The 23,049-nt window shown below is 39.4% G+C and overlaps 1 protein-coding gene across 3 annotated transcripts in view; it reads right to left on the bottom strand.

Moving 5' to 3' along the window:
* The window catches only part of ints8 (integrator complex subunit 8), a 170,227-nt gene that overhangs the window by 91,535 nt on the left and 55,643 nt on the right, over positions 1–23,049 (bottom strand). For 2 of the 3 annotated variants that reach the window (XM_039654282.2, XM_089122728.1), the window contains 2 exons: positions 6,423–6,494; positions 6,290–6,341 (listed from right to left, as the gene is read on the bottom strand). In XM_039654282.2, coding sequence (XP_039510216.1) covers positions 6,290–6,341; positions 6,423–6,494 — 124 coding nt within the window. Of the gene's footprint in view, positions 1–6,289; positions 6,342–6,422; positions 6,495–14,496; positions 14,619–23,049 lie in introns of those variants that run through there. The other variant, XM_089122729.1, reaches the window with a different exon arrangement.

Raw genomic sequence — 23,049 nt, 5'->3', positions numbered from 1 at the left:
AAAGGAAATAATCAAACCAACGAATGATTATTATCGCTGGTTCAGTCGACAGAAATACGGGACACACATAAAAACTGCTGAGATATTCGGACTGTAAACTTTTCTCTCAGGTCAGTCGGAGTGCTCATGGTACACATACAGTGCGTGCGTATAGTCATCCAGCTGCACGCGCCACTGCGTCCACGCGCATATCTAACCAAATTTAGCCGCGCGGCACCACCAGAAAATAGGAGGAGAGGGAGGTTGGGGTGCCCTCGGCCGTATGGAGATGATTGGCGGGCCGCACTTGGCCCGCGGGCCGCCAATTGAATAGCCCATATCTAGAGAGTAGCCTACAACACACTGAAAAATAGTGCTCGACTTGGCGACCCAGACAAAATCTCCCGCGACCCACGTGTGGGTCGGGACCCCGACTTTGGGAATGACTGAGTTAAAGTACGTAATGAGTAAATCATCGAAAAATGGCGGTAAAATTCGAAATGGCCGATTTCCTGTTGATTTTAGGGCATTGCTCCAAGAGACTTTTTTGTGTGTCTGGACATGGTAGATGTACCACAGAAATTTCGTACATGTCGCTCAAACATGCGGCGGGGGCTGCTTCGTTAAAGGACACTTCCTTTTGCCACTAGGTGGCGCTATGACTGTGGGTGAATGTCGGCATGTAGATTTGTTCAGGGCGGGACTCTTGTCAAATGTGTAAAATTTCGTGCAGATCTGGGCATTTACAGTCAAGTTACTATAACTTCCTCTTTCATGGCGAATCATCAACGCCACGGACACGCCCATCGACGAAAATGCGCAGATAGCACAACTTTACATCATCAATGCCTGTAGAAGGCACAGCAGAAATTTGAAGTCGATCCGACTAAATCCATAGGAGGAGTTCGTTAAAGTACGGAGTGTGTTAATCGTCCCTAAATGGCTGCCAAATTCAAAATGGTGGACTTCCTGTCGAGTTTAGGCTATGGGTTCTTGAGGCTTTTTTGTGCGTCTTGATATGATACACGTCCCCACCAAATTTCGTGCATGTAGGTTGAACGTGGACGAGGGGCTAATTTTTTCCAATTTTCTAGGTGGCGCTAGCGAGCCATTTTGCCACGCTCATCCGCGAAACCCACAAAATACGAAATTTTTCACCAGTTCTGACATGCATGCCAAATTTGGTGAGTTTTTGAGCATGTTGTGGCCGTGAAAATGGAGCTTACTTTGCAGAAAAAAGAAAAAAAAAAGAAAAAAAAAAAATTAAAGCTACAAGCAGCGATGGGCGGGCCCTCGCACCTGTAGCGCGTTGGGGTGTGAGACGGCAGCGTTGCATATTCTACAGCTCAGCCGGTGCGGCTGTGAATTTGGTTCGCTGCTTCGGTAAAGGTCACTTCCTGTTGCCAGCAGGTGGCGCTATGACTTAGGGTGAATGTCAGCATGTAGATTTTTTCAGGGCGGGACTCTTGTCAAATGTGTAAAATTTTGTGCAGATCTGGGCATTTACAGCCAAGTTACTACAACTTCCTGTTCCATGGCGAATCATCGCCGCCACGGACACGCCCATTGACGAAAACACGCAGATAGCACAACTTTACATCGTCAATGCCTTTAGAAGGCACAGCAGAAATGTCAAGTCGGTCCGACTAAATCCCTAGGAGGAGTTCGTTAAAGTACGTAATGAGTAAATCATCCAAAAATGGTGGTAAAAATAGAAATGGCTGACTTCCTGTTGAGTTTAGGGCATCGCTCCAAGAGACTTTTCTGTGCGTATGGACATGGTAGATGTACCACAGAAATTGCGTACATGTCGGTCAAAGATGCGGTGGGGGCTGCTTCATTAAAGCTCACTTCCTGTTGCCACTAGGTGGAGCTATGACTGTGGGTGAATGTCGCCATGTAGATTTGTTCAGGGCGGGACTCTTGTCAAATGTGTAAAATTTGGTGCAGATCTGGGCATTTACAGCCAAGTTACTACAACTTTCTGTTTCATGGCGAATCATCAATGCCACGGAAACGCCCATCAACGAAAATGCGCAGTCAGCTCAACTTTACATCGTCAATGCCTTTAGAAGGTACAGCAGAAATTTGAAGTCATTCCGACAAAATCCCTAGGAGGAGTTTGTTTAAGTACAGAGTGTGTAAATCGTCCCAAAATGGCCGCAAAATTCAAAATGGCGGACTCCCTGTCGAGTTTAGGGTATGGGTCTTTGAGGCTTTTTTGTGCATCTGGACATGGTAGATGCACCACAGAAATTTCGTACATGTCGGTCAAACATGCGGCGGGGGCTACTTCGTTAAAGGCCACTTCCTGTTGCCAGCAGGTGGCGCTATGACTGTGGGTGAATGTCGGCATGTAGATTTGTTCAGGACGGGACTCTTGTCAAATGTGTAAAATTTCGTGCAGATCTGGGCATTTACAGCCAAGTTACTACAACTTCCTGTTTCATGGCGAATCATCGACGCCACGGCCATCGATGAAAACGCGCAGATAGCACAACTTTACATCGTCAATGCCTTTAGAAGGCACAGCAGAAATTTGAAGTCGATCCGACTAAATCCCTAGGAGGAGTTCGTTAAAGTACGGAGTGTGTAAATCGTCCAAAAATGGCCGCCAAATTCAAAATGGCAGACTTCCTGTCGAGTTTATGGTATGGGTTCTTGAGGCTTTTTTGTGCGTCTTGATATGATACATTTCCCCACCAAATTTCGTGCATGTAGGTTGAACGTGGACGAGGGGCTAATTTTTTCCAATTTTCTAGGTGGCGCTAGCGTGCCATTTTGCCACGCCCATCCTCGCACTGTTAGTGTTTGGGCCCTAATAATCCCAACAGTTTCAATAGGGTCCTCACACTGTTAGTGCTCGGGCCCTAAAAAAAAATAACCCTAACAGTTTCAATAGGGTCCTCGCACTGTTAGTGCTTGGGCCCTAAAAATTTAAAGGAACACTCCGACTTTTTGGGACTTTAGCCTATTCACCTTACCCCCCAGAGTTAGATAAGTCCATACATACCTTTTTCATCTCCGTGCGTGCTATAAGTCTGTTTGACGCACCCACCGCTAGCCTAGCTTAGCACAAAGACTGGATGTGAATGGTTGCAGCTTTCATACTAATCCAAATGAGTGACAAAATAATGCAAACGTTTTCCTATTTACATGTTGTGGTTTGTATAGTCACAGAATGTACAAATATCAAGGCCATATGAGACACAGACATCTTTTGACCGTATAAATACTATATTTTCTGAAGGCGAAGCACTGCTACTTGGGCAGAGTGATAACCATCACCTGAGACGCACCGTGACGAGGAGCAGAGAGTTCGCTCAGTGTTGGAGTAAAGAGTCAGCAATTACTAACGTTAGAAAAGCATAGTTTATCATGGGTGTTTGCTTTATTGTATAAGCTGTGACAATAAACAGGGGATACCAGGTAATACAGTACCATGTTTCATTGATTTCCAACGAAAAACCCACCCAGATTTATCACATGAATAAATAATTATTATTACACGAATCAATATATTTTAAATGCAATTTATTAGCTGAAGCAAATGTATTCAACAGTAGCCTATATAATATACAGTATAATTGCATTACTCAGGCATGTGATTGGCTAAGGACAAAAAAGCAGGAAAATATACGAGCCCCCAACAACCCTACCCCCCCCCCCCCCTCATCATTTACTCTCTCAAGTTGTTTTAAACCTGAATAAGTTTCTTTCTTCTGTTTAAGTTATTTGGAAGAATGTGGGTAAACAAACAGTTGATGTACCCCAGTGATTTCCATAGTAATTTTTTCCCTATGGAAGTCAATGGGGACCAGCAACTGTCTGGTTACCCACATTCTTCAAAATATCTTCTTTTTTGTTCAGCACAAGAAATAAATGAATACAGGTTTGGAACAACATTACAGTGAATAAATAATGACAGAATTTTTATTTTGGGGTCAACTATCCCTTTAAGAACAAGCAGCTGCATTTTTATTATTAGGGCTACTGTCACTTTAAGACCTGTACGCGACATGTCTAATATACACGGAGCATTTGACAAACAGATTTCTCGCAATTTTCTCAGTTTGCATTGAGTTTAGACATAACCAAATGTTCTTATGTAAACCTTGTGTGTATTTGAGAGTATTAGCAAAATAATACTCGAAAGATAACTTAGTCCAGCAACCAGGCGCTGTTAGACAAGCTTTTAGTTCATGTGCGCGTCGGGTGTTCGCGCTCAGAACAGCGTATCAGCAGTGAATGACATGTTTAACCGGCAAGGCTTTTAAAGCACATGCAAATGAACTTTTGTGAACTCGCTGAACTGATGTAGCCGTTCCTCTGTGTTAATATTGCGAGTATTTGTCGCGTTGTACACTAATGCTGTTGAGACGGAGGTGTCAGGACTGCAACTGACTGAATGCACGATATACATATTTCTACAAAAGCAGTCAGCAGCTTGCTTGGAGCAAGGATCATAACGCAAATTTGAAATATATTGATATATCGCCCAGCCCTGGTGACCTAACTGTGATGATGTTCTTGTCAACTGACAACGATACCAGCGCGAGAGCGACTGAGATACGAAATTGAGCAGGTGAACAAGCTGAACCAATCAGACATTCTCTGGCTGAACGCAAATACGTCCTTGTTGATACTTTGAAAGGAACTTTCTGTACGCACGTCAGCCAGTTATGGGTTATGTCCTCATATTCTCCCCTTTTCACTCCGGCTGCCGACACCCGTCCCCCTCTTTTTTTTTTTTTTTTTTTACAGATCTGCATGATTCACGTAGGTTCCGGATTAATCCGGAAAAATCACATCCCTGATTACTATAGGATAGAATAAGGGGAAAGTAATAGCACAAATTGTTTTTGCACAATGAACTCACAGCCTATCGTACCCTTTTGCACGCTCAAGTTCGTTATTTCCATGGTTATTTCAAATTTAGGCTACTAGGCGCGCCGCGCGCAGGGTGCAAGTTCAGCGCGGTGAACGCGCTCGTTTTTTTTCCAAGCGCGTCCGCACCGCATCAAGATAAAAACATATTCATACCCTAATCATATAATAGTGTCACTAACGTTACATTAGCTCTGGCTAATGGCACTGTTACAGTAGGTCATCTAAAAACATAACGGAACACTTACCTCAGCCGCAGGTGATTCACTTGTCCTGTGCTTTTGGCTTGCTTTGAGCTTGCTCAGTTGGGATTATTTAGTGTTTAGCAATGTTGTTGATCCTGTGTTGTGCTACTTTCATGTTATCAGTGTGAAGCTGCTTTGATACAATCTGTATTGTGAAAAGCGCTATATAAATAAATGTGACTTGACTTGACTTGTCTGTGCTATCGATGGGATAATTAGCCGTATCCTTCAGCACATTATGGTCCGTGTGGCAAATTCCATTTTTTTCAAAATAGTCGTCCATTGAAAAGTACCGAGCAAACATAATGTCCCTTGATAATCTATTTAGGTGTGTTTGGATAAATATCCAGAGTAAGTTAGCCATTTCTTCATCCAGTCAACGTTTTTAGTTGGAATTCTGTGAAACATGGTTACCTCCCCTGTTTACAGTCGCAGCTATTTACAATAGAGCAAAAACCCATGACTCTAAACTACGCTTTTACTATTTATAAATTGCTGACTCTGTTACCCAAACACTGAGGGAACTCTCCGCTCCTCACCACGGCGTGTCTCCGGTGATGCGGTTATCACTCCATCAACGTAGCAGTGCTTCGCCTTCAGAGAATAGTTCCCAGGTTTTATACGGTTAAAAGATGTCTGTGTCTCATTTGACTTTGTTATTTGTACATTATGTGACTACAAATCACAACATGTAAATAGGAAAACGTTTGCGTTATTTTGCCACTCATTTGGATTAGTATGAAAGCTGCAACCATTCACATCCAGTCTTTGTGCTAAGCTAGGCTAGCGGTGGGTGCGTCAAACAGACTTATAGCACGCACGGAGATGAAAAAGGTATGTATGGACTTATCTAACTCTGGGGGGTAAGGTGAATAGGCTAAAGTCCCAAAAAGTCAGAGTGTTCCTTTAAAAAGCCAGTTCATGACCCCTTTAAAATTCCATGACCTTTCTAGGTTGTTCATGACCGTATGAACGCTATGTTTGTCTATGCAAACAAATAGAAGGCACCAAGTTTCCTTAGTTGTTAATCTTTTGCACTAAATATTGCTGTTATATTGGTGTTGTATTGTATTAGTAATGCATCCTGTGTGAACATCATCTTCTATTACTCAGAGTTAGAGCAAAGAGATATCAGTACAGCTACAAGCATGTATCTTACAGGAAACTTTCAATCATACCACACTCAGTATGTTCTCTGTGAGTTCCTTTTCCTGCTGGACCAGATTCATCCTAGAGGACACACAACAAAATTAGAACAAAATCAACAGAACACAACACAAAGAACTGCTACCCCAGTCATTCCTTGCTTACATATTCAGTTGATGTGGTCCAGGTTTGGTCTGTTTCTCAGGAAAGCTGCTCAACACAATGGTACGTATGGCCCTATTGAGAAAGTTCATATTACAATATCAACACAGTAGGGGTGTGCAAAGCAGCCAGTATTTGTATCTGTATTTGTTCAGGAGGAAAAGTATTTGTATTTGTATTCGAGTAAAATTCAAAATAGGCATAAAAAACTTTAATTTACTTTATAGTGTATGGATTCTTTAATTATATCCATTATAATAATTATGGATATGCAATATTGGTTGATGTTTTTCTATAAATCCAGCAATGAACATGTAACAAGAAAAGTCATTGAAAAGAAAATAACAGTCAGCCATTACCTCAAGAACCATGGTTAAACCAACAACTAATAAAATAAAATTGTGAACATTATGAACCCCAACACCACGGTGGAGGACGCTGAACAGACAGAATAAGTTAAGGATAATGTATTGAGAATGAGGAGTTAACGTCATTTTACAGTGCCCCTCCCCTTTCCGCCATGTTGGTAGGATTCCCACGACAAAACAGTATTGATTACGTGTGTTTTTAGCTCGGTAGTAGAGGAGTTTCTCGCAATACCGCACTGTTCTACCATGCCTGGAAGTAACTGCTGCGTTAAAAAACGATAAAAACCCTGGTAACCGATAGCGTCACCTACCATCATGGCCGACCGGCTCAGACCCCGCCCAAATAGGCACGTGACTCCTCATTCTCAATAGCGAGGAGGCTGATTATGAGCCCGACGCGAAGCCTGAAGGGTTTGTATTCGCTATAACAACCGCCTCGCTCTACATTACCCCGCTTATTACATGTGTACCTACCAAATAAATCAATAATTTGACTCAAAATATGGATATAAAAGGGAGTTTATTGATTTAAAAACGATTGTATCGCTTCCGCTAAAAAGAAAGTCCGTTCTGTCTCTACATTTAGAATCCATGGGAACACTCTGTTTTTCATGGCAACGATGTTTTATACATATAAGCAGCGACCTGTTATAATAACAAACCGCATTCTACATTAGAATTCAACCAAGCCATATAAAAAACAAATAATTACCGTTACCGAGATAACAGAGCTACGTAAACAGAGAGAACATGAGAGCACCTGTCTGCAGACGTCAATAATGGAATATACTCCCGATCAAACTACGCTTCCCGAAAGTTATAAACTGCCTCCGGAACCTAGTTAAGGTACAAACATCTATTTAACAAAAATAGTGATGCAGTTAAGTGTTTTTTCGCTCAGCCGAGCCCTCTCTGTTGCTGTGTGGAGCAGCCTGTGTCAGTCACCTCTTCCTGAATGGCACTCACTCAACTCGCGCACTGCGGTCTCGTGAGGAACGCAGCTTTTTGATATAAAGTATTTATTGTTCCCGAATACAAATATTTTTTTAAGTATTTGTTCGGAATAAGTATTCGTAAAAAACACATTATTTGTGCCTTTCCGAATACCGGATTCGGATTCGGCTCCACCCCTACAACACAGCAATCAGCTTAAGGCTGACTTCCTTCTGTACTACTTTATTTTCATCTGAAATCCATTTGTGTAAAATGCTTATTTAAGCTAAACAAATTTGCATTATAATATAATATTATATAATATAAATGTTTCAACTGTTCATACATGTAGTAATGATTTATATTAGAAGGCTAGAGAGAAGCATCACAAACTGACTTTGATTAGAAATATGGGGTCCAGCTGAAGACAAGCACATTACAGTTTAGAATATATATATATATAAAAATATATATATATATATATATATATATATACACACACTGTAGAAGAAAAAAATGGTAACACCGCATAATAATTTTAGAAAATTGAAGCTATTTCCTTCTTTATCCTGCAACGCTGAAGGTCATTTTCACCAGAGGAAGCAAGACACACTTTCTCAGTTGCCAGTCAGCCACTAACCCCCGCTGAACTTCGACAGGACATTTGCTAAGATGCTCTAAGTTCTAACTCGTTAGGTGACTGTTATTCATAGAGTTCACCTTACTTTATTTTGAATGCCATAATTATTGAAAGCTCTCACTATATGGAATATGGTTATGTTTCTGGTGATGGGAAGGGTGGGGGGGGGGGGTTTGATGTAGGGCTGGGCGATAAAACGATAACGATAATTATCGCGATATAATTTTTCTCGATAAAACGATATCAAGAGGTCGATAAATGTTCGATAATGTTTATGCGCCAAAAGCGGAACGAAACTCATTTGAACCGCGCGCGCCACACAGAGCATTTATCCGCTCGGCTCAAAGTCCAAACGGCAGTGAGCGCAGCGCGAGCTCGCTAGAGCAGACGCGATTGCTTTGATCGTCTCGCTCAAGACATTCAGCGAGAAACGCTTGAGTTCAGCGAAGAACACAGATGTCAAGTTTAAACCAGCGGCAGATGAAACACAGCTGACAAAAAGGAGTAACACTGCGTGCAACGATCCAGTCAGAATCTGTATTGATACTGAATCCATTTAGCCTACCATGGATTTACTGTAAGGTTAGCCAAGTAATATTAACTGCACCATGAAATGTGGGATATACATATTTAATTGTATAATATCATTAATGTAGACAATTAATTAAATGTCTTATGGAATATAAGTACAGCATTTAATAATGTATTTAACTGTTAGGCCACTGTTTTCATACAAATACCACACAGAAACCATTAAGTTACATTTTGCCATGATAGTGAGGTGCTAAGTTATAGGCTATGCCTGGTTTTATCTGTGGTTATCATCATCTAAATGCATGAGACTGGATGACCAATGGTTAATTTTAATACAACTCAGTCAGAATATTACATTTTACCAATTAAAAATGAGGTCGTTACATAAAAAAAACCCAGAATGTTACTGTTTTTGTTAATTCAACTCAACTCAACTCAACTCAACCTTTATTTATAAAAGCACTTTTAAAACCATTAAAATGGACCAAAGTGCTGTCCACAGGCAATAAATAATACACAGAGATATAAAATTACATCAAGACATGTCACCCAGATAATCAACCCACAAATCGCTCACAGTTCTCGGACCTACTCAAATGCCTAAAGCTTGATGAAATAAATAAGTCTTCAAATCCTTTTTAAAAATGTCCGTGCTTGACGACGATTTGAGAGATAATGGCAGCACATTCCAGAGTGCAGGAGCCGCAACGGAAAAGGCTCGATCTCCACTACGCCTCAGGCGAGACCGAGGGACAGTTAGAAGCATTTTCTGCGAGGAGCGTAGATGGCGTTGAGACTGACGCAGGCTTAACATGTCCTTTATATATTCAGGAGCTAGATCATGTAATGCTTTAAAAACAAAAAATAACACCTTATATTGTATTCTGTATTTAACAGGTAGCCAGTGAAGAGAGATCAATACGGGTGTTATATGATCACGTTTCTTGGTATTTGTTAAAAATCTCGCCGCAGCATTTTGAACACGCTGAAGACGGCCAACCAGTGAATCACTTATGCCTAGATAAAGAGCATTACAATAATCTAACCTGGTTAAAACGAAAGCATGTAAAACAATCTCCAAGTCCTTATATGAAAGGATTGGTTTCAGCTTGGACAATTTTCTCATGTGAAAGAAAGAGGATTTCACAACACTGTTAACTTGACGATCAAAACGCATTTCAGAGTCGAAAAATACTCCAAGGTTTTTCACAAAACTATGGATATTGTTAAACAATAGTCCACAATTACCAGCTAGATTGTTCCCAAACTCCTTGTGCCCAAAAATGATAAACTCCGTCTTATCCTCATTTAACTGTAGGAAATTATTTGATAACCATCCCTTTACCTCAGTCAAGCAATTATAAAAATTAGTAAAAGATGTACAGCCATCACACTCCAGAGGAAGGTACAGTTGTAAATCATCAGCATACAGGTGGTAGTTAATATTATGCTGCTTAAAAATATACTCCAAGGGTAGCATATAAAGAGAAAATAGAGTCGGGCCAAGGATTGATCCCTGGGGAACCCCCCAGGAAAGTGTCGCGGGTGCTGAGACATAGTTACCAATTTTAACAGAACATGTCCTGTCTTGCAAATAAGAGGAAAACCACTCAAGGGCAACACCCTTGATGCCTACATAATCTCTGAGACGTTGTATGACGTTAATGAACATAAATTTAACATTAGCTTAGTATTAGCTTGAGTTAGGATGCAGATTTACTGTCAACTCACTGTCAAATATGCATTTTGAGATAAAACATGTAAATTTAATATTGCAGCCTGCACTGCAAACTGCTGAAGAAATATTTTTCTATTGAGATATTTATTTTAAGGAAAAATGTTTGAATGTTCTACCTCATATTTGTGAAATGTTCACCTGTTTGACAAGTGTTTGTCATGATATGTTCTGACAATAAAGAGTAGTTTAAAACCACAATTTACGCTCTGGTTAATACAACTTTCACTTAGGAGCAAAAATCTGCCTTTAAACTTGAAAGAAATAAAGATTTGACATATATCGTGATAATTATCGATTTCGACTGATATAAGAAAAATTATTGTGATAATTTTTTTTGGCCATATCGCCCAGCCCTAGTTTGATGGTAGACTCAAATGGTTTTGTTAGTTATCCTTTGTTTTATTAAGCAGCATTTCAATTTGATACTTATGACTGAGCTTAATTTTTTTTGATTTTTTGCAAAGAAGAAAGATTGATTAACCATTAGTTCAAGAATCCCATTTGAAAGAGAACGATGTACGCAGGTGCAGTAATAAGTTTTATGAAGTGGTATCTCATTCATCTACTAATGCTCATGCTGCGTTCATGTGCTATGGTAATTATGGTAAATACCAAAAGCCGACGTGGAAAATGCACATGAACACCTCCTCATGTGGTATTTTCCACTGGGCAACTCGTAGAATATTTTGATGGACGAGTTGCAGAGATGAGATAACCTTTGAACCATTTTCAAAATGGCGGAGAGCACCGCAAGAGTCGTGAATGGTAAAAATATATACTATTCATGATCTATAAAATATATAGCATATTATTTACCTTTAAGTTTCGATAAATTATTTTCTTGCTGTTGCAGATGACTAAGCAATCTAAAATAGTTTTAGCTAAATAACAGGTAATCTCCATCTTTTTACCACATTACGACAAAAAAAAGCACTTGAACGCAATACACTGGTAAATACCAGTTCACAAGTGGAAAATATCCTACTTTCCAGAGCACGTGAACGCAGCATAAAACTAAAGGTGTCCTAATTTTGGTGCGGAGGACTTTAAATATCACTATTTTGGATAAAAGATGGTAGAGTAACACACATAAAAGCTATGGGGAATAGGAATATTGCATTATAACTGGTTGTAGAGTATACAATAAACTAGAATGTACATTTCCCAAAGAAAATGTGAAGTGAAGGCAAATCTCACCACCCGGTTGCTAGAGTGTGGCACATGATTGCATACGAAACACCAAACACAATGTTTTTGTGATGAGATATGGCTTATTCAGCTGAGATATGGCTTAATTAATGTGTTCAGGTGGTTACTATGGTACTCTATATGGTTGCTATGGTGTGCTTATACAGTGAGATTATATTTAAAGACTAGTTGACAGCCTAAGTCAAAAAAAGGCAAAATCCATATTTCTTTTATTTTCTGGAGCTGAGATATGGCTTGAACATGTTTTATGGTTGCTAGGCTGGCCTAAGTGGTTGCTAGGGCATGAATATGAAGTTAGTATTTCAATACTTGTTGGCTGCATGATAGGCTGAGTCAAAAGAGCCCAACCCCAAGTCTCTATGACCTTCTGGTCAAAAGATATGATCTCACAAAGTTTGTGGCAATGTTAAGTCTATGGGACTTTTTTACTCAATGATTTGCCCCTGGGGCAAACACCGTACCCCTGATTGCTAAGAAAAGTCACAGCACACCTTTCCTCAATAATCCGCATAATTTGACGCCTCAATCAGGGTTCTGTGATGTCGGCGTCTATTTTTTAACAGATGATTACTATTTCGTTTTTAAAAGGAGTTTTTATAGAGTTATTTAGTATGGCATGATCACCCACGGTTGCTAGGGTGCTGTAACTGGTTGCTATGGTGTGGCTATGAAGAGTTTAGGCCATTACTTATTGGCTGCTTGATTACATAAATTCTCTGAGACAGAGAGAGAGAGGTCTGCCTGACACCAGGGCCAATGTTAAGTCTAAGGGATTTTTTCGGCCGATTTATCGCCCGCCAGACGAACATCGTACAACCGATTGCTATGAAAAGTCACAGCACATCTCTCCTTAATAATCCGCACAATTTGACGCCTCAATCAGATGATTACTATTTTTTTTAAAGGAGTTTTTATCGAGTTTTATCGAGTTATTTAGTATGACACGAGGCCGCCTATCACCCACGGTTGCTAGGGTGCTGTAACTGGTTGCTATGATGTGGCTATGAAGATTTTAGGCCATTATTTATTGGCTGCTTGATAAAATAAATCCTCCTAGGGAGAGAGAGAGGACTGCCTGACAGCCCTTTTGTGTCTGTGTGAAAGTGACAGTTGGGATTTGAATTTTTTAAAATTTTCCAATGTAAGTCAATGGGCCTTTTTTTGGCCGCTTTTTCGTCCGCTGTGCGAACATCGTACACCCGATCTCTAAGAAAAGTCATAGCACACCTCTCCTAAATGAGCCGGTCGATTTGATGCCTCGCCCATGGGTCTGTAACATTGTGGTCAATGGGGAAAATTTGGGCAGCTCCTGCCCCCCAGGGGTGCAACTTTTACCCCATTGTGAGGTATGTTCTTACAGAGCCTGCCAGCCTCTTCAAATGTGGTAAATCGCAGGCTCCTGTGAAATCCTCGCTCGGAGCTATGAATCGTCAAAGTTTGTCGCAATGTTAAGATTTTGGGATTTTTTGGCCGATTTTTCGCCCCTGGGGCGAACATCGTACCCCCGATCGCTTAGAAAAGTCATAGCACACCATTCCCGAATAATACGCACAATTTGATGCCTCATTCATGGGTCTGTGACAAAAGCTGCGGGAGGAGTAGCGCGTATAAGTATGCAAGATAACAATAGTGTTGCTTTGCAAGAACCACTAATAAAGATTTGGATAACAAGAGTGTGAATGCTTCAAGCATTCACACTAATAATAAGAAAGATTTGGATAACAATAGTGTGAATGCTTGAAGCATTCACACTAATAAGAAAGATTTGGATAACAATAGTGTGAATGCTTGAAGCATTCACTCTAATAAGTATGGAGGATAACAATAGTGTTGCTTTGCAAGCATCACTAACTAGAATGTACATCTCCAGAAGAAAATGTGAAGTGGTGCTTGCAGTGGCAAAAAGCTCGCTCGGTTGCTAGAGCGTGGTACATTATTGCATACGAGCCAACAACCATGTCTGTACGATATTCAGGTGCTGAGATCTGGCTTATTCAGCTGAGATATGGCTCATTCATGTGTTCAGGTGGTTACTAGGGTACTCTATATGGTTGCTATGGTGTGCTTATACAGTGGATGAGATATTTAAAGACTAGTTGACAGTCTGAGTCAAAAAAGTCAAAATCCATGTTTCTTCTAGTTTGTGGAGCTGAGATATGGCTTATTCATGTCTTCAGGTGGTTACTAGGGTACTCTATATGGTTGCTATGGTTTGCTTATACAGTGGACGTTGTTTTGTGAATCGCTGTCATGACGACAGCACAGAGGTTTTTTTTTTTTTTTTCTCTGAATGGACCAACTGACGCTCATAATTCATATTAAAGGTATTGAATTTAAGAATTTTCTTCATTTCATAACTCCTGAAACAAATTAAGACACAACTGTCACTATATAATAAGTTTCTCACAATACAATAGTGGTCAAATACTGAAACTTGAGTCTTATATCTTTTTAGTGATGTATAGTTTGTCAAGGTATAACATTAAATCTGATAGTAACTTTGAAGTAAAAAAAAAAAAGTTTCAGAGCGCCGGCGCACGGACTGAAGGTTAACTGGTTAATCTGTAACGTAAATCTCCTCAGCTGACATAGACGCCTGTAAAACTTTGTTGTTGTGATTAACGTACACGCAATACAGAGAGCTTTTTTACTCACCACTAAACATGCCGTTTTAGCAAGATTCCGTGAAAAAGTTTAAGCTTTTATTTTCCTTTTACGAGCCAAAGAAGATACCACAGGTTCATCAAGTTTGCTGAAATCCATCTTCAATCATTTTTAGTCAGCTTTGACGAAACTCCTCTCAGCTAGCGCATCTTATAAAAGTGACAAGCAGCCTTGTCACCTGACCTGAATACTGTGCAATGATTTGCTAAAATAGACTTCCCGGGGCTTGTCGCTTCTGCTGTAAAACAAACTCCCGATGCCTTTACAGTGGAAAACACCAGCTTTTGTGACAAAGGGTTCAGTCAATATTGTCAGGCGTCTATTTCAGCAGAGAAAAGTTACGTGAGGATGTGGAGTGTGTCGAAATAGAGGTACCGTATATATAGATATATTGTGTGGTATCGATGCATCATATCGTTAGACGTTTTATCGATGCATCAATCTATATCGATGTATTCAGTGTTTCCCCTAGAAATTTTTTCAGCAGCGGTGCTGTTAGGTGCCGGAGGTTGTTACCAAGCCGCGGTGGGCGGGGCGGGGTGGGGCTGTGGGCGGGGCGGTGTGCGGTTTGGGGAATTGCACCTCCGGGAGAATTTTTTTTAAATAACCCCTTCAACCATGAGTTTGAAAAATGTAAATACATTTTCCATACACATTAGATCCATCTGCATGACAAGTTCCATCATTACGCTTATTCACTGTGTCCTAAACCTACGCCTTTGTTATTGTAAGAGGTTAGCGACCCCTAGCGGCGGAGAAAAATACATAATGTAGCTTTAATGATATTTTGACAGTTAAGAGGTCGTTATACTATAAAAAATAACCTGTAAGTTTTAAAACTCAAACTAAAATGTAGAAATTGATAGGGGAAAAATGAAACGTCACAACCCAGAAAAAGATTATTTACAATTTATTGAACATTTTATCTTAATGGAAAAGGCCACACCCAATCTGTGAGCACTTAATTTTTCTGGGTTTTTCAGATGTGTGTGAGTGACAGTGATACTATTTTATGTTTTTGCAAGAAGCCTTATGCTCATCTAGCCTGCATTTATTTAATCAAAAATACAGAAAAAACAGTAGCCTAATATTGTGAAATACTATTACATGATGTTATTTTTTTAATAATAAAAGAAACTTTAAAAAAAGAGCAGATATCACCATATTAGAATGTAGGGCTGGGTATTGACACAAATTTCACAATTCGATTCGATTTCGATTCATAAGCTTGCAATTCGATTCGATTTTCGATTCCGTTTCGATTCAATATTAATTATTTTGGATATCAGACAGTTACAATAAATGGCTAATTTTCTCAAGGAAATCAAATCTCTTAACTAATGCTGTAAACTATGGGAGTCTAGTTGTAGTAGCCTGCTAGGCTTCATTAGCCTAATATGAAGGTAATAATGAACTGTTTTGTAGCTATTACAAACACTTAAATTACACTTTTATTTATTTTTATAATAAGAAGATTATATAAACATTTAAATGGTGACTGTCATAAAAACTTGCCAGATTTATTCAAATATGCATTAAATATTGAAGAACATTAAGATTATAATGCATATGTAATATGGTGTATATATTTAGCAAAATGCTCCTCTCTAGAGTTATTTTTCTAGCTGACTAACGAGTTGATGTGGGTTTTCTGAGGTAAATATGACGATACATGACATTGATTACAAGCTGTTTAACTGACGTCTTTCCACGGTTGAAACGCTGATTGAGCGAATCAATGTGACATGATACGGATTTGGATAAGTTGTACTCTATCTTTAACACACTTTCAGATGCTCATTCATGTTTATTTCGCGCTGTGACAGGTATTATTAAGCCGGAAGAGAGATCAGGACTATGAGCAGTAGGTGATACTTCCTCGTCCGGCTCATGGAAACAGTTCGTACCGCTTTCTCCTTTCCACAAGTGCTCGCTGTCCCGTGGAGTCTCTCGTTGCTATGCAACCTTGAACAGAGGCGCGATTGGATAAACGAGCGCGCCGCCACCGCGTCACTTCTATTCTGAGTGGAGCGCGTATGGCTTATTTAAATTAACGAACGGCCCCTTATGGCAACGTGACATTAGCCTAATCGAAAATATTTCCATATATGGCTCTTTCCTCCGTTCTTGTCAACAAGTGGATTCAGAGCCACATTAGCAGCGCTGCCGGTCGCCATGTCTGTGTTTTTAGGTGTATAAGTGAATTAAGTGAATGTTATGATATTGCTGATCATGAAAAGATTTTGCGGCGGCGCTGAAAATCCAGCGGCGGCGCTGCGCCGCTGCTGAATACATTGTAGGGGAAACACTGGTATTGTTACACCCCTAATAGATACTGTATAATACACTGTCCATCAATATGTATTTCCTTTTTTGCTTTGAACTTTTCAATGTAGACTCAAAACGCTGTGCGCTGTAACTCCATGTGGCTTCAAGCGCATCATTCTCCACTCGGGATGCGCATGCGCTGTGTGCCGCACTGTATTGAGCCTTTCATATCATAATGCAGTGACGCAATGACAGAATATTAATTGCCTTTCTTGTTCTGTCCTATATATTACATGGTACTGCCTCATTAAACATCTGTGCTATACATTTAAAACATGTTGTCTCAATTTTATAGTAGCCATGGCTATATCTAAAATAATTTATCTTATTGATTTTTGTCATCTTGTTTTTCATGAATGAATTTTACAACAATACAAAGAGCAATGTGTATTATCTACTAATCTAGTTTATAATAGGATTTTTTTCATAGATTATGATTATATATTTTTTTTTAATTTGTTGTTTATCTTTATAATGAAGTTGTCTGTTTTAAGTAGATTGTGTTTAAAGGGCACCTTTTATGCCCCTTTTTACAACATGTAATATTGGTCTCTGGTGTCCCTAGAATGTATTTGTGAAGTTTCAGCTTAAAATACCCCACAGTTAATTTATTATAACCATTTGAAAATGTAATTTTGGGGCCTGCTTAAAAATGAGCTGTTTCGGGGTATACAGCTTTAATTGCAAATGAGCTGCATATGCCCGCCCGGCTTTTGGATGAGGGCGTAACTTGATACCAATGGCAGTCGGTACTGAGAGAGTGTGAGAAACCGCTGTTTTGAATGTCATTCAGCGTACGTTTGAATCGGAATATATAAATAGTACGAAGAGACTCCGGGAGAATAAACACAAATGAGAATGGACCAGTACGTCTCGGTATGGTCATTTGATACATTTATGTACTTATAGCGTTGTAATTCGTCTTTTCATTCGTCTTCATCATTCCCCTTTGAAATGATGGGCATGTGCAACACGCACACACAGACACACACAAACACTAATGCTGCCGCAATTTTTCTGAAATTACATACACTAACTGTGAAGTTTGCTACTACAAGCGAAATTACATTTATGCCAGGGACCTGTGGCGTCATGTTTACTTGTCATACAGGTGCGCAAATGTGGCAAATGTGAGGAGATGGCTAACTTACAGAACAACAACATATATGCAGTTTTTAATACAATATCTTTAAATATATATATATATATATATATATATATATATATAAACGTGTGGTTACACACTATACAAACAATGTTTAAATTATATAGCCTACACAGACATCCTACGACGACAACAACTTTAGACACATTTGTTGTTGAATTGGCTGACATTGACTGAAAAGACTATTTGCTCAAAAATCATAAAATGCACTTACTGTTACTGGAGGTGACGATGGATCGCAAACAGTAGATGACGATCTACAGTTGAGATTAACTTTTAAGCTACAACAAGAGGATTAACCCACGAGTCCACGACAGAACATTTATGTTTCCAAGAGACATTACCGGCTGTCGTTGTCGGGCCAATTTTAACGTCATAGTTCACACGCAGGCCTGGCCTCGGGCCTGTTTTAGGCTTATCTTTTTTATAGCCTGTTTTAGATATTACTTAAAATAAAATATGAGAAGATGACTATTGAAAAGCAAACATAGAAAGACGTTTTATAACCTATCGTACTGACATATATGACTGACAGTCTGCTCACGGTACGCACACACGCACACAGGTTTCCCGGCAACGCGACCGGATCGTTCTGTGTTTAGTGTCCCGCCAGCAGCAGAAGTAGTGAGCGTGACTTCAGCGCAGCTGGAAAAAGTACGACTGGATTAAAACTTTCCACTGTGGATGGTGCTTTTTCTGCACGATGCTCTGTAAGAGACTGTTTAGGAGGTTGTCTTGTTGTTTTTTGTTTGATTGGACTTTAGTTTCATGAGTCTGTTGGAAACTTTTGGAAATACGAATGGAAATACGTTCTGTTGAAGACTTGAGTTTTGAGGTAAGATAACCTGCATGTTTGTTTTTAATGTAATTTATTTTATTTGTTTAGATTGCATTCTCTGTATTGTATTGTAGCCTATTGTAAATGCATTTACGAGCGCTGTTGCGAGCAGCAGAGCAGTTTGCCTCAGCTTTTCAAAAATGACAATAAACGTTTAACAAACGTTTAAACTAACGTTAACTGTCTGTGTGAATATGTTTAAGTTGTTTTATATCTATGGATTTTATTGTAGTCAAGTAAAGTGTTGATTTGAGGCTATAAATCGATCAAACATGTTTAACTCGCTGTCGGGTGCTTGGTCGTCCTAAAAAATAAATAAAAAGAAACATTTGTCTTAATTAACTTTATAAAGAAATGAAAATAATCTAAACGGTAACTACTTTCCCATTGAGGACAAAACATATCTGTTTAGTGGCTGCTGCAACAGGGCAGGCTGTGTGAGGTTTTTTTTTTTTTTTTTTTAAATAACGGGCTCGGGTCGGACTCGGGCTGATCATTCTGATGAGCTGTCGGACACAGGCCGGGCTAGGGCCTGGACGTCTCGGGCCAGGGCCGGGCTAGGGCCTAGATTTGAGGCCAGTGCAGGGCTCTACTCCCTCGCACTTATTAATGAATTTGGATGACTGAATATCTTTGAGAATACATGACGGTCGGAAAACTACCACTGGTTGTGAATTGTGCTAAAATAACGTTGCCTTATCTTCTCTAAAAAGCGTTCCACACATTCAGATGAGATAAACCACACTTTCAAAAAAAAAAAAAAAAAAAAAAAAATCTTTCCAGTGATGAAATGTTTTCTGTGTTGACACAAATCTTGTGCCATGTCCTAAACTGCCTGGATAATCACACGTGTGCCGTGGTCCGTTAATGACACGTCCGATTTGCGAACTAATGACTAATTTGAACCGATTCACTATAATAAATGGTTAAAACAACTGATCTATCCAACACTGAACTCAAGAGACATCAATTGGAAACACTTTACAATAAGGTTCCATTTATTAAAGTCTAGTTAACTACATTAGTAAAAACTACATTAGTAATATTAGTTTTTATGCGGATTTACTCCATGACAAAACCACCCCGTCATTCTGAATGATTCATTCTTTCCAAATAGAGCTATTCAAGTCATGTGGAGAAATTGTTTTTATATCGCAATATATATTGTGGAAAAATAAAATATCGCAATGCCATTTTTTACCAATATCGTGCAGCCCTAATGTGTACCGAGTTTCACATTCTTACATGCAAGCGTGTTTGATTTATGGACCAAGTTTTCGGACCCCAATCCATGCCCGGGTACCATCTTCAGCACGGCCCTGATGGCCGCATGTTCTGATCCGTGTGCAAAGTTTCAAGAGTTTTCAAGCACGTTAAGGGCCCCAAAAGTGCCCAAAATTAAATAAAATAATAATAAGAATACTAAAGAATAATCCCAAGGAAAAATATAGCTGCAAGCAGCAATTACTGGGGCCAAGCACAATCAGACGACAAGACTTGCCAACATTGCTGAAAGTGTCAGACCAACTGCAACAATGAGCAATTAAAGATATTTAAAAGACAATTGCAGGCGAAATGGCTGAAAAATCATAGAAACTGTAAATAAAAATATGATTTAATGGATTATCACTTTCGACCAATAGGTGGCGCAGTTACAAAACTGATGTGATGTGGTCAGAGTGTACATATATAAAGTTTGGTGTCAATATGTCAAGGCATTGCAGAGACAAAGCCTGAATAGTGCTTTTAGCATCATGCCTCAAATTTGATGCTGCGCTATACGAAAACGGTTTCATCCATCAACAGGAAAACTATAACTTTTAGTCGGCACGGGTTGGAGATGATACGATTCGCTTTTGGTGAAAATCGGACAAACGGTCTAAGAAGGAGTTCGAAAAAGTAGGTTTTGACTGAAAATCAAGATGGCGGACAGGAAGTTCGGTCACATAAGGAAAACCTGGTATCTATGTTCTCAGCTTGACCCAAGGAATCTATCAAGACCAGTGCAGGGCTCCAGACTAACTTTTTTTACTAGGAGCCCTGTTGCCCCTGACTGAAAATTTTAGGAGCGCAAGCAGAAAATTTAGGGGCACACCTTAAAGGTAGTGTAGGTCAGAATTTTATAAAAACTTTTTTCCAAATTTGTTTAAAGGTGCCCTCTGGGATAAAAAATCAAATCATACACCATATTCCATACCAAATGGGGGCAGTATACCTCCAGAAAAATACTTCCGCGGCCGCGCGCACTCATGTCTTCAAACACGGGCAAGCGCTGTAGTCTCCCTCGTGCATATTAATCAAATCAATTGACACGATAGTAAAAGGTTGGAAGACCGCATGTGGATCATTTGGAGATTTTCAGAGATTAGAGACTAAATAAACAACATCTCAATACTAAATTATAAAGGCCATCTCACAGACAAGCCGGTGCATTTCGACGATATGGGAAAATTAAAGCCCAGGCATTTCTAGTTTATGGTATTCGTTTTGTTCATGTTACATTTTTATCATTAGTTTGACTTAATTTGACAGACAGCATTCCCTGATATGGACCAAGCTAGCGCCATTCAGAGCTGCCAACTCTCACAACAACTTTTCACACACTCTCACGCCACACATCCATTTTGTCATGCACAGAAAAGGACACAGAGACCGATCTCAGCTCTCAGATTCTGTTAATTTTATTACGCAATTCAAACAATAAATGCAGTTTTGGCGCTTATAAATGTTAGACGACAGATCCGTAGCGCACGTGAACCGATCATCTCTACTAGCTAATGGTAAAAGAACAAGAACACTGTTGAAAGATATGTTACAACTAACCAAAATGTATTCCTCATGCATAATATCGACCAATCATTTTTTTAACTCATCCCTGAACTGAAATAGTGGGCTGTATTTCCACATGACTGACATCAGGTTCAAGTACACACAAGCCGGCGCGAGCGCGACTCACTCGTGTACATCAGTTTGGCTGATGTAACGTTGCCCGCCCGCATACCGCCTGAAATAAACAGTAAATTATTTTGTAATGTGTTCAAATAATCATATATTTTACAAAAATGTGAATATAGGCTTCTACAATTCAAATGAATAAGAGAAAATGAACCAGCCGTTTCAATCTTACTAGTAAATTCTGTGTCTGTATAGTAATTGCATATATCATTTATGTTTGGGAATAAATTTGACTCCGGGTCCAGTTCATCTTGATCATAGTCACATCCTTCTGAACTCTCAGCTTGTTAAAGGATATGTTCACGCACTGCAGCAGACATTGCACTCAATTATCAGGCATGTGATTGGCTAAGGCCAAAAAAGCAGGAAAATATACAAAGCCCGACCCCCCCACCCTGATCGATATATATCCCAATATCTTTTCCGCAAAGCGAGAGTAAATGTTCAATCAAAGTCAAATATAGTCTTCACTATATAAATTATACATTGATTATTATTAAAGCTACTATTAAAGTTCTCAGTCAAGAGCAGCGAGTGATTTCCTCTGTGTTTTGTTGTTTAATTAACATTAAATAGATAGTTCTCCCAAAAATTGTAATTGTCATAATTTACTCTCTCAAGTTGTTTTAAACCTGAATAAGTTTCTTTCTTCTGTTTTTATTTGGAAGAATGTGGGTAACCAAACAGTTGATGTACCCCAGTGATTTCCATAGTAAATTTTTCCCTATGGAAGTCAATGGGGACCAGCAACTGTCTGGTTACCCACATTCTTCAAAATATCTTCTTTTTTGTTCAGCACAAGAAATAAATGAATACAGGTTTGGAACATCATTTACAGTGAATAAATAATGACAGAATTTTTATTTTGGGGTCAACTATCCATTTAAGAACAAGCAGCTGCATTTTTATTATTAGGGCTACTGTCACTTTAAGACCTGTACGCGACACGTCTAATATACACGGAGCATTTGACAAGCAGATTTCTCTCAATTTTCTCGGTTTGCTTTGAGTTTAGACATAACCAAATGTTCTTATGTAAACCTTGTGTGTATTTGAGAGTATTAGCGAAATAATACTCGAAAGATAACTTAGTCCAGCAACCAGGCGCTGTTAGACAAGCTTTTAGTTCATGTGCACGTCGGGTGTTCGCGCTCAGAACAGCGCATCAGCAGTGAATGACATGTTTAACTGGCAAGGCTTTAATTAAATCACATGCAAATTAACTTTTGTGAACTCGCTGAACTGATGTAGCAGTACC

This window comes from Pimephales promelas, chromosome 18 (genome assembly GCF_988280905.1).
Source record: "Pimephales promelas chromosome 18, fPimPro1.hap1.1, whole genome shotgun sequence".
NCBI lineage: Eukaryota > Metazoa > Chordata > Actinopteri > Cypriniformes > Leuciscidae > Pimephales > Pimephales promelas.
This window is presented reverse-complemented; position numbering and strand designations above follow the sequence as displayed.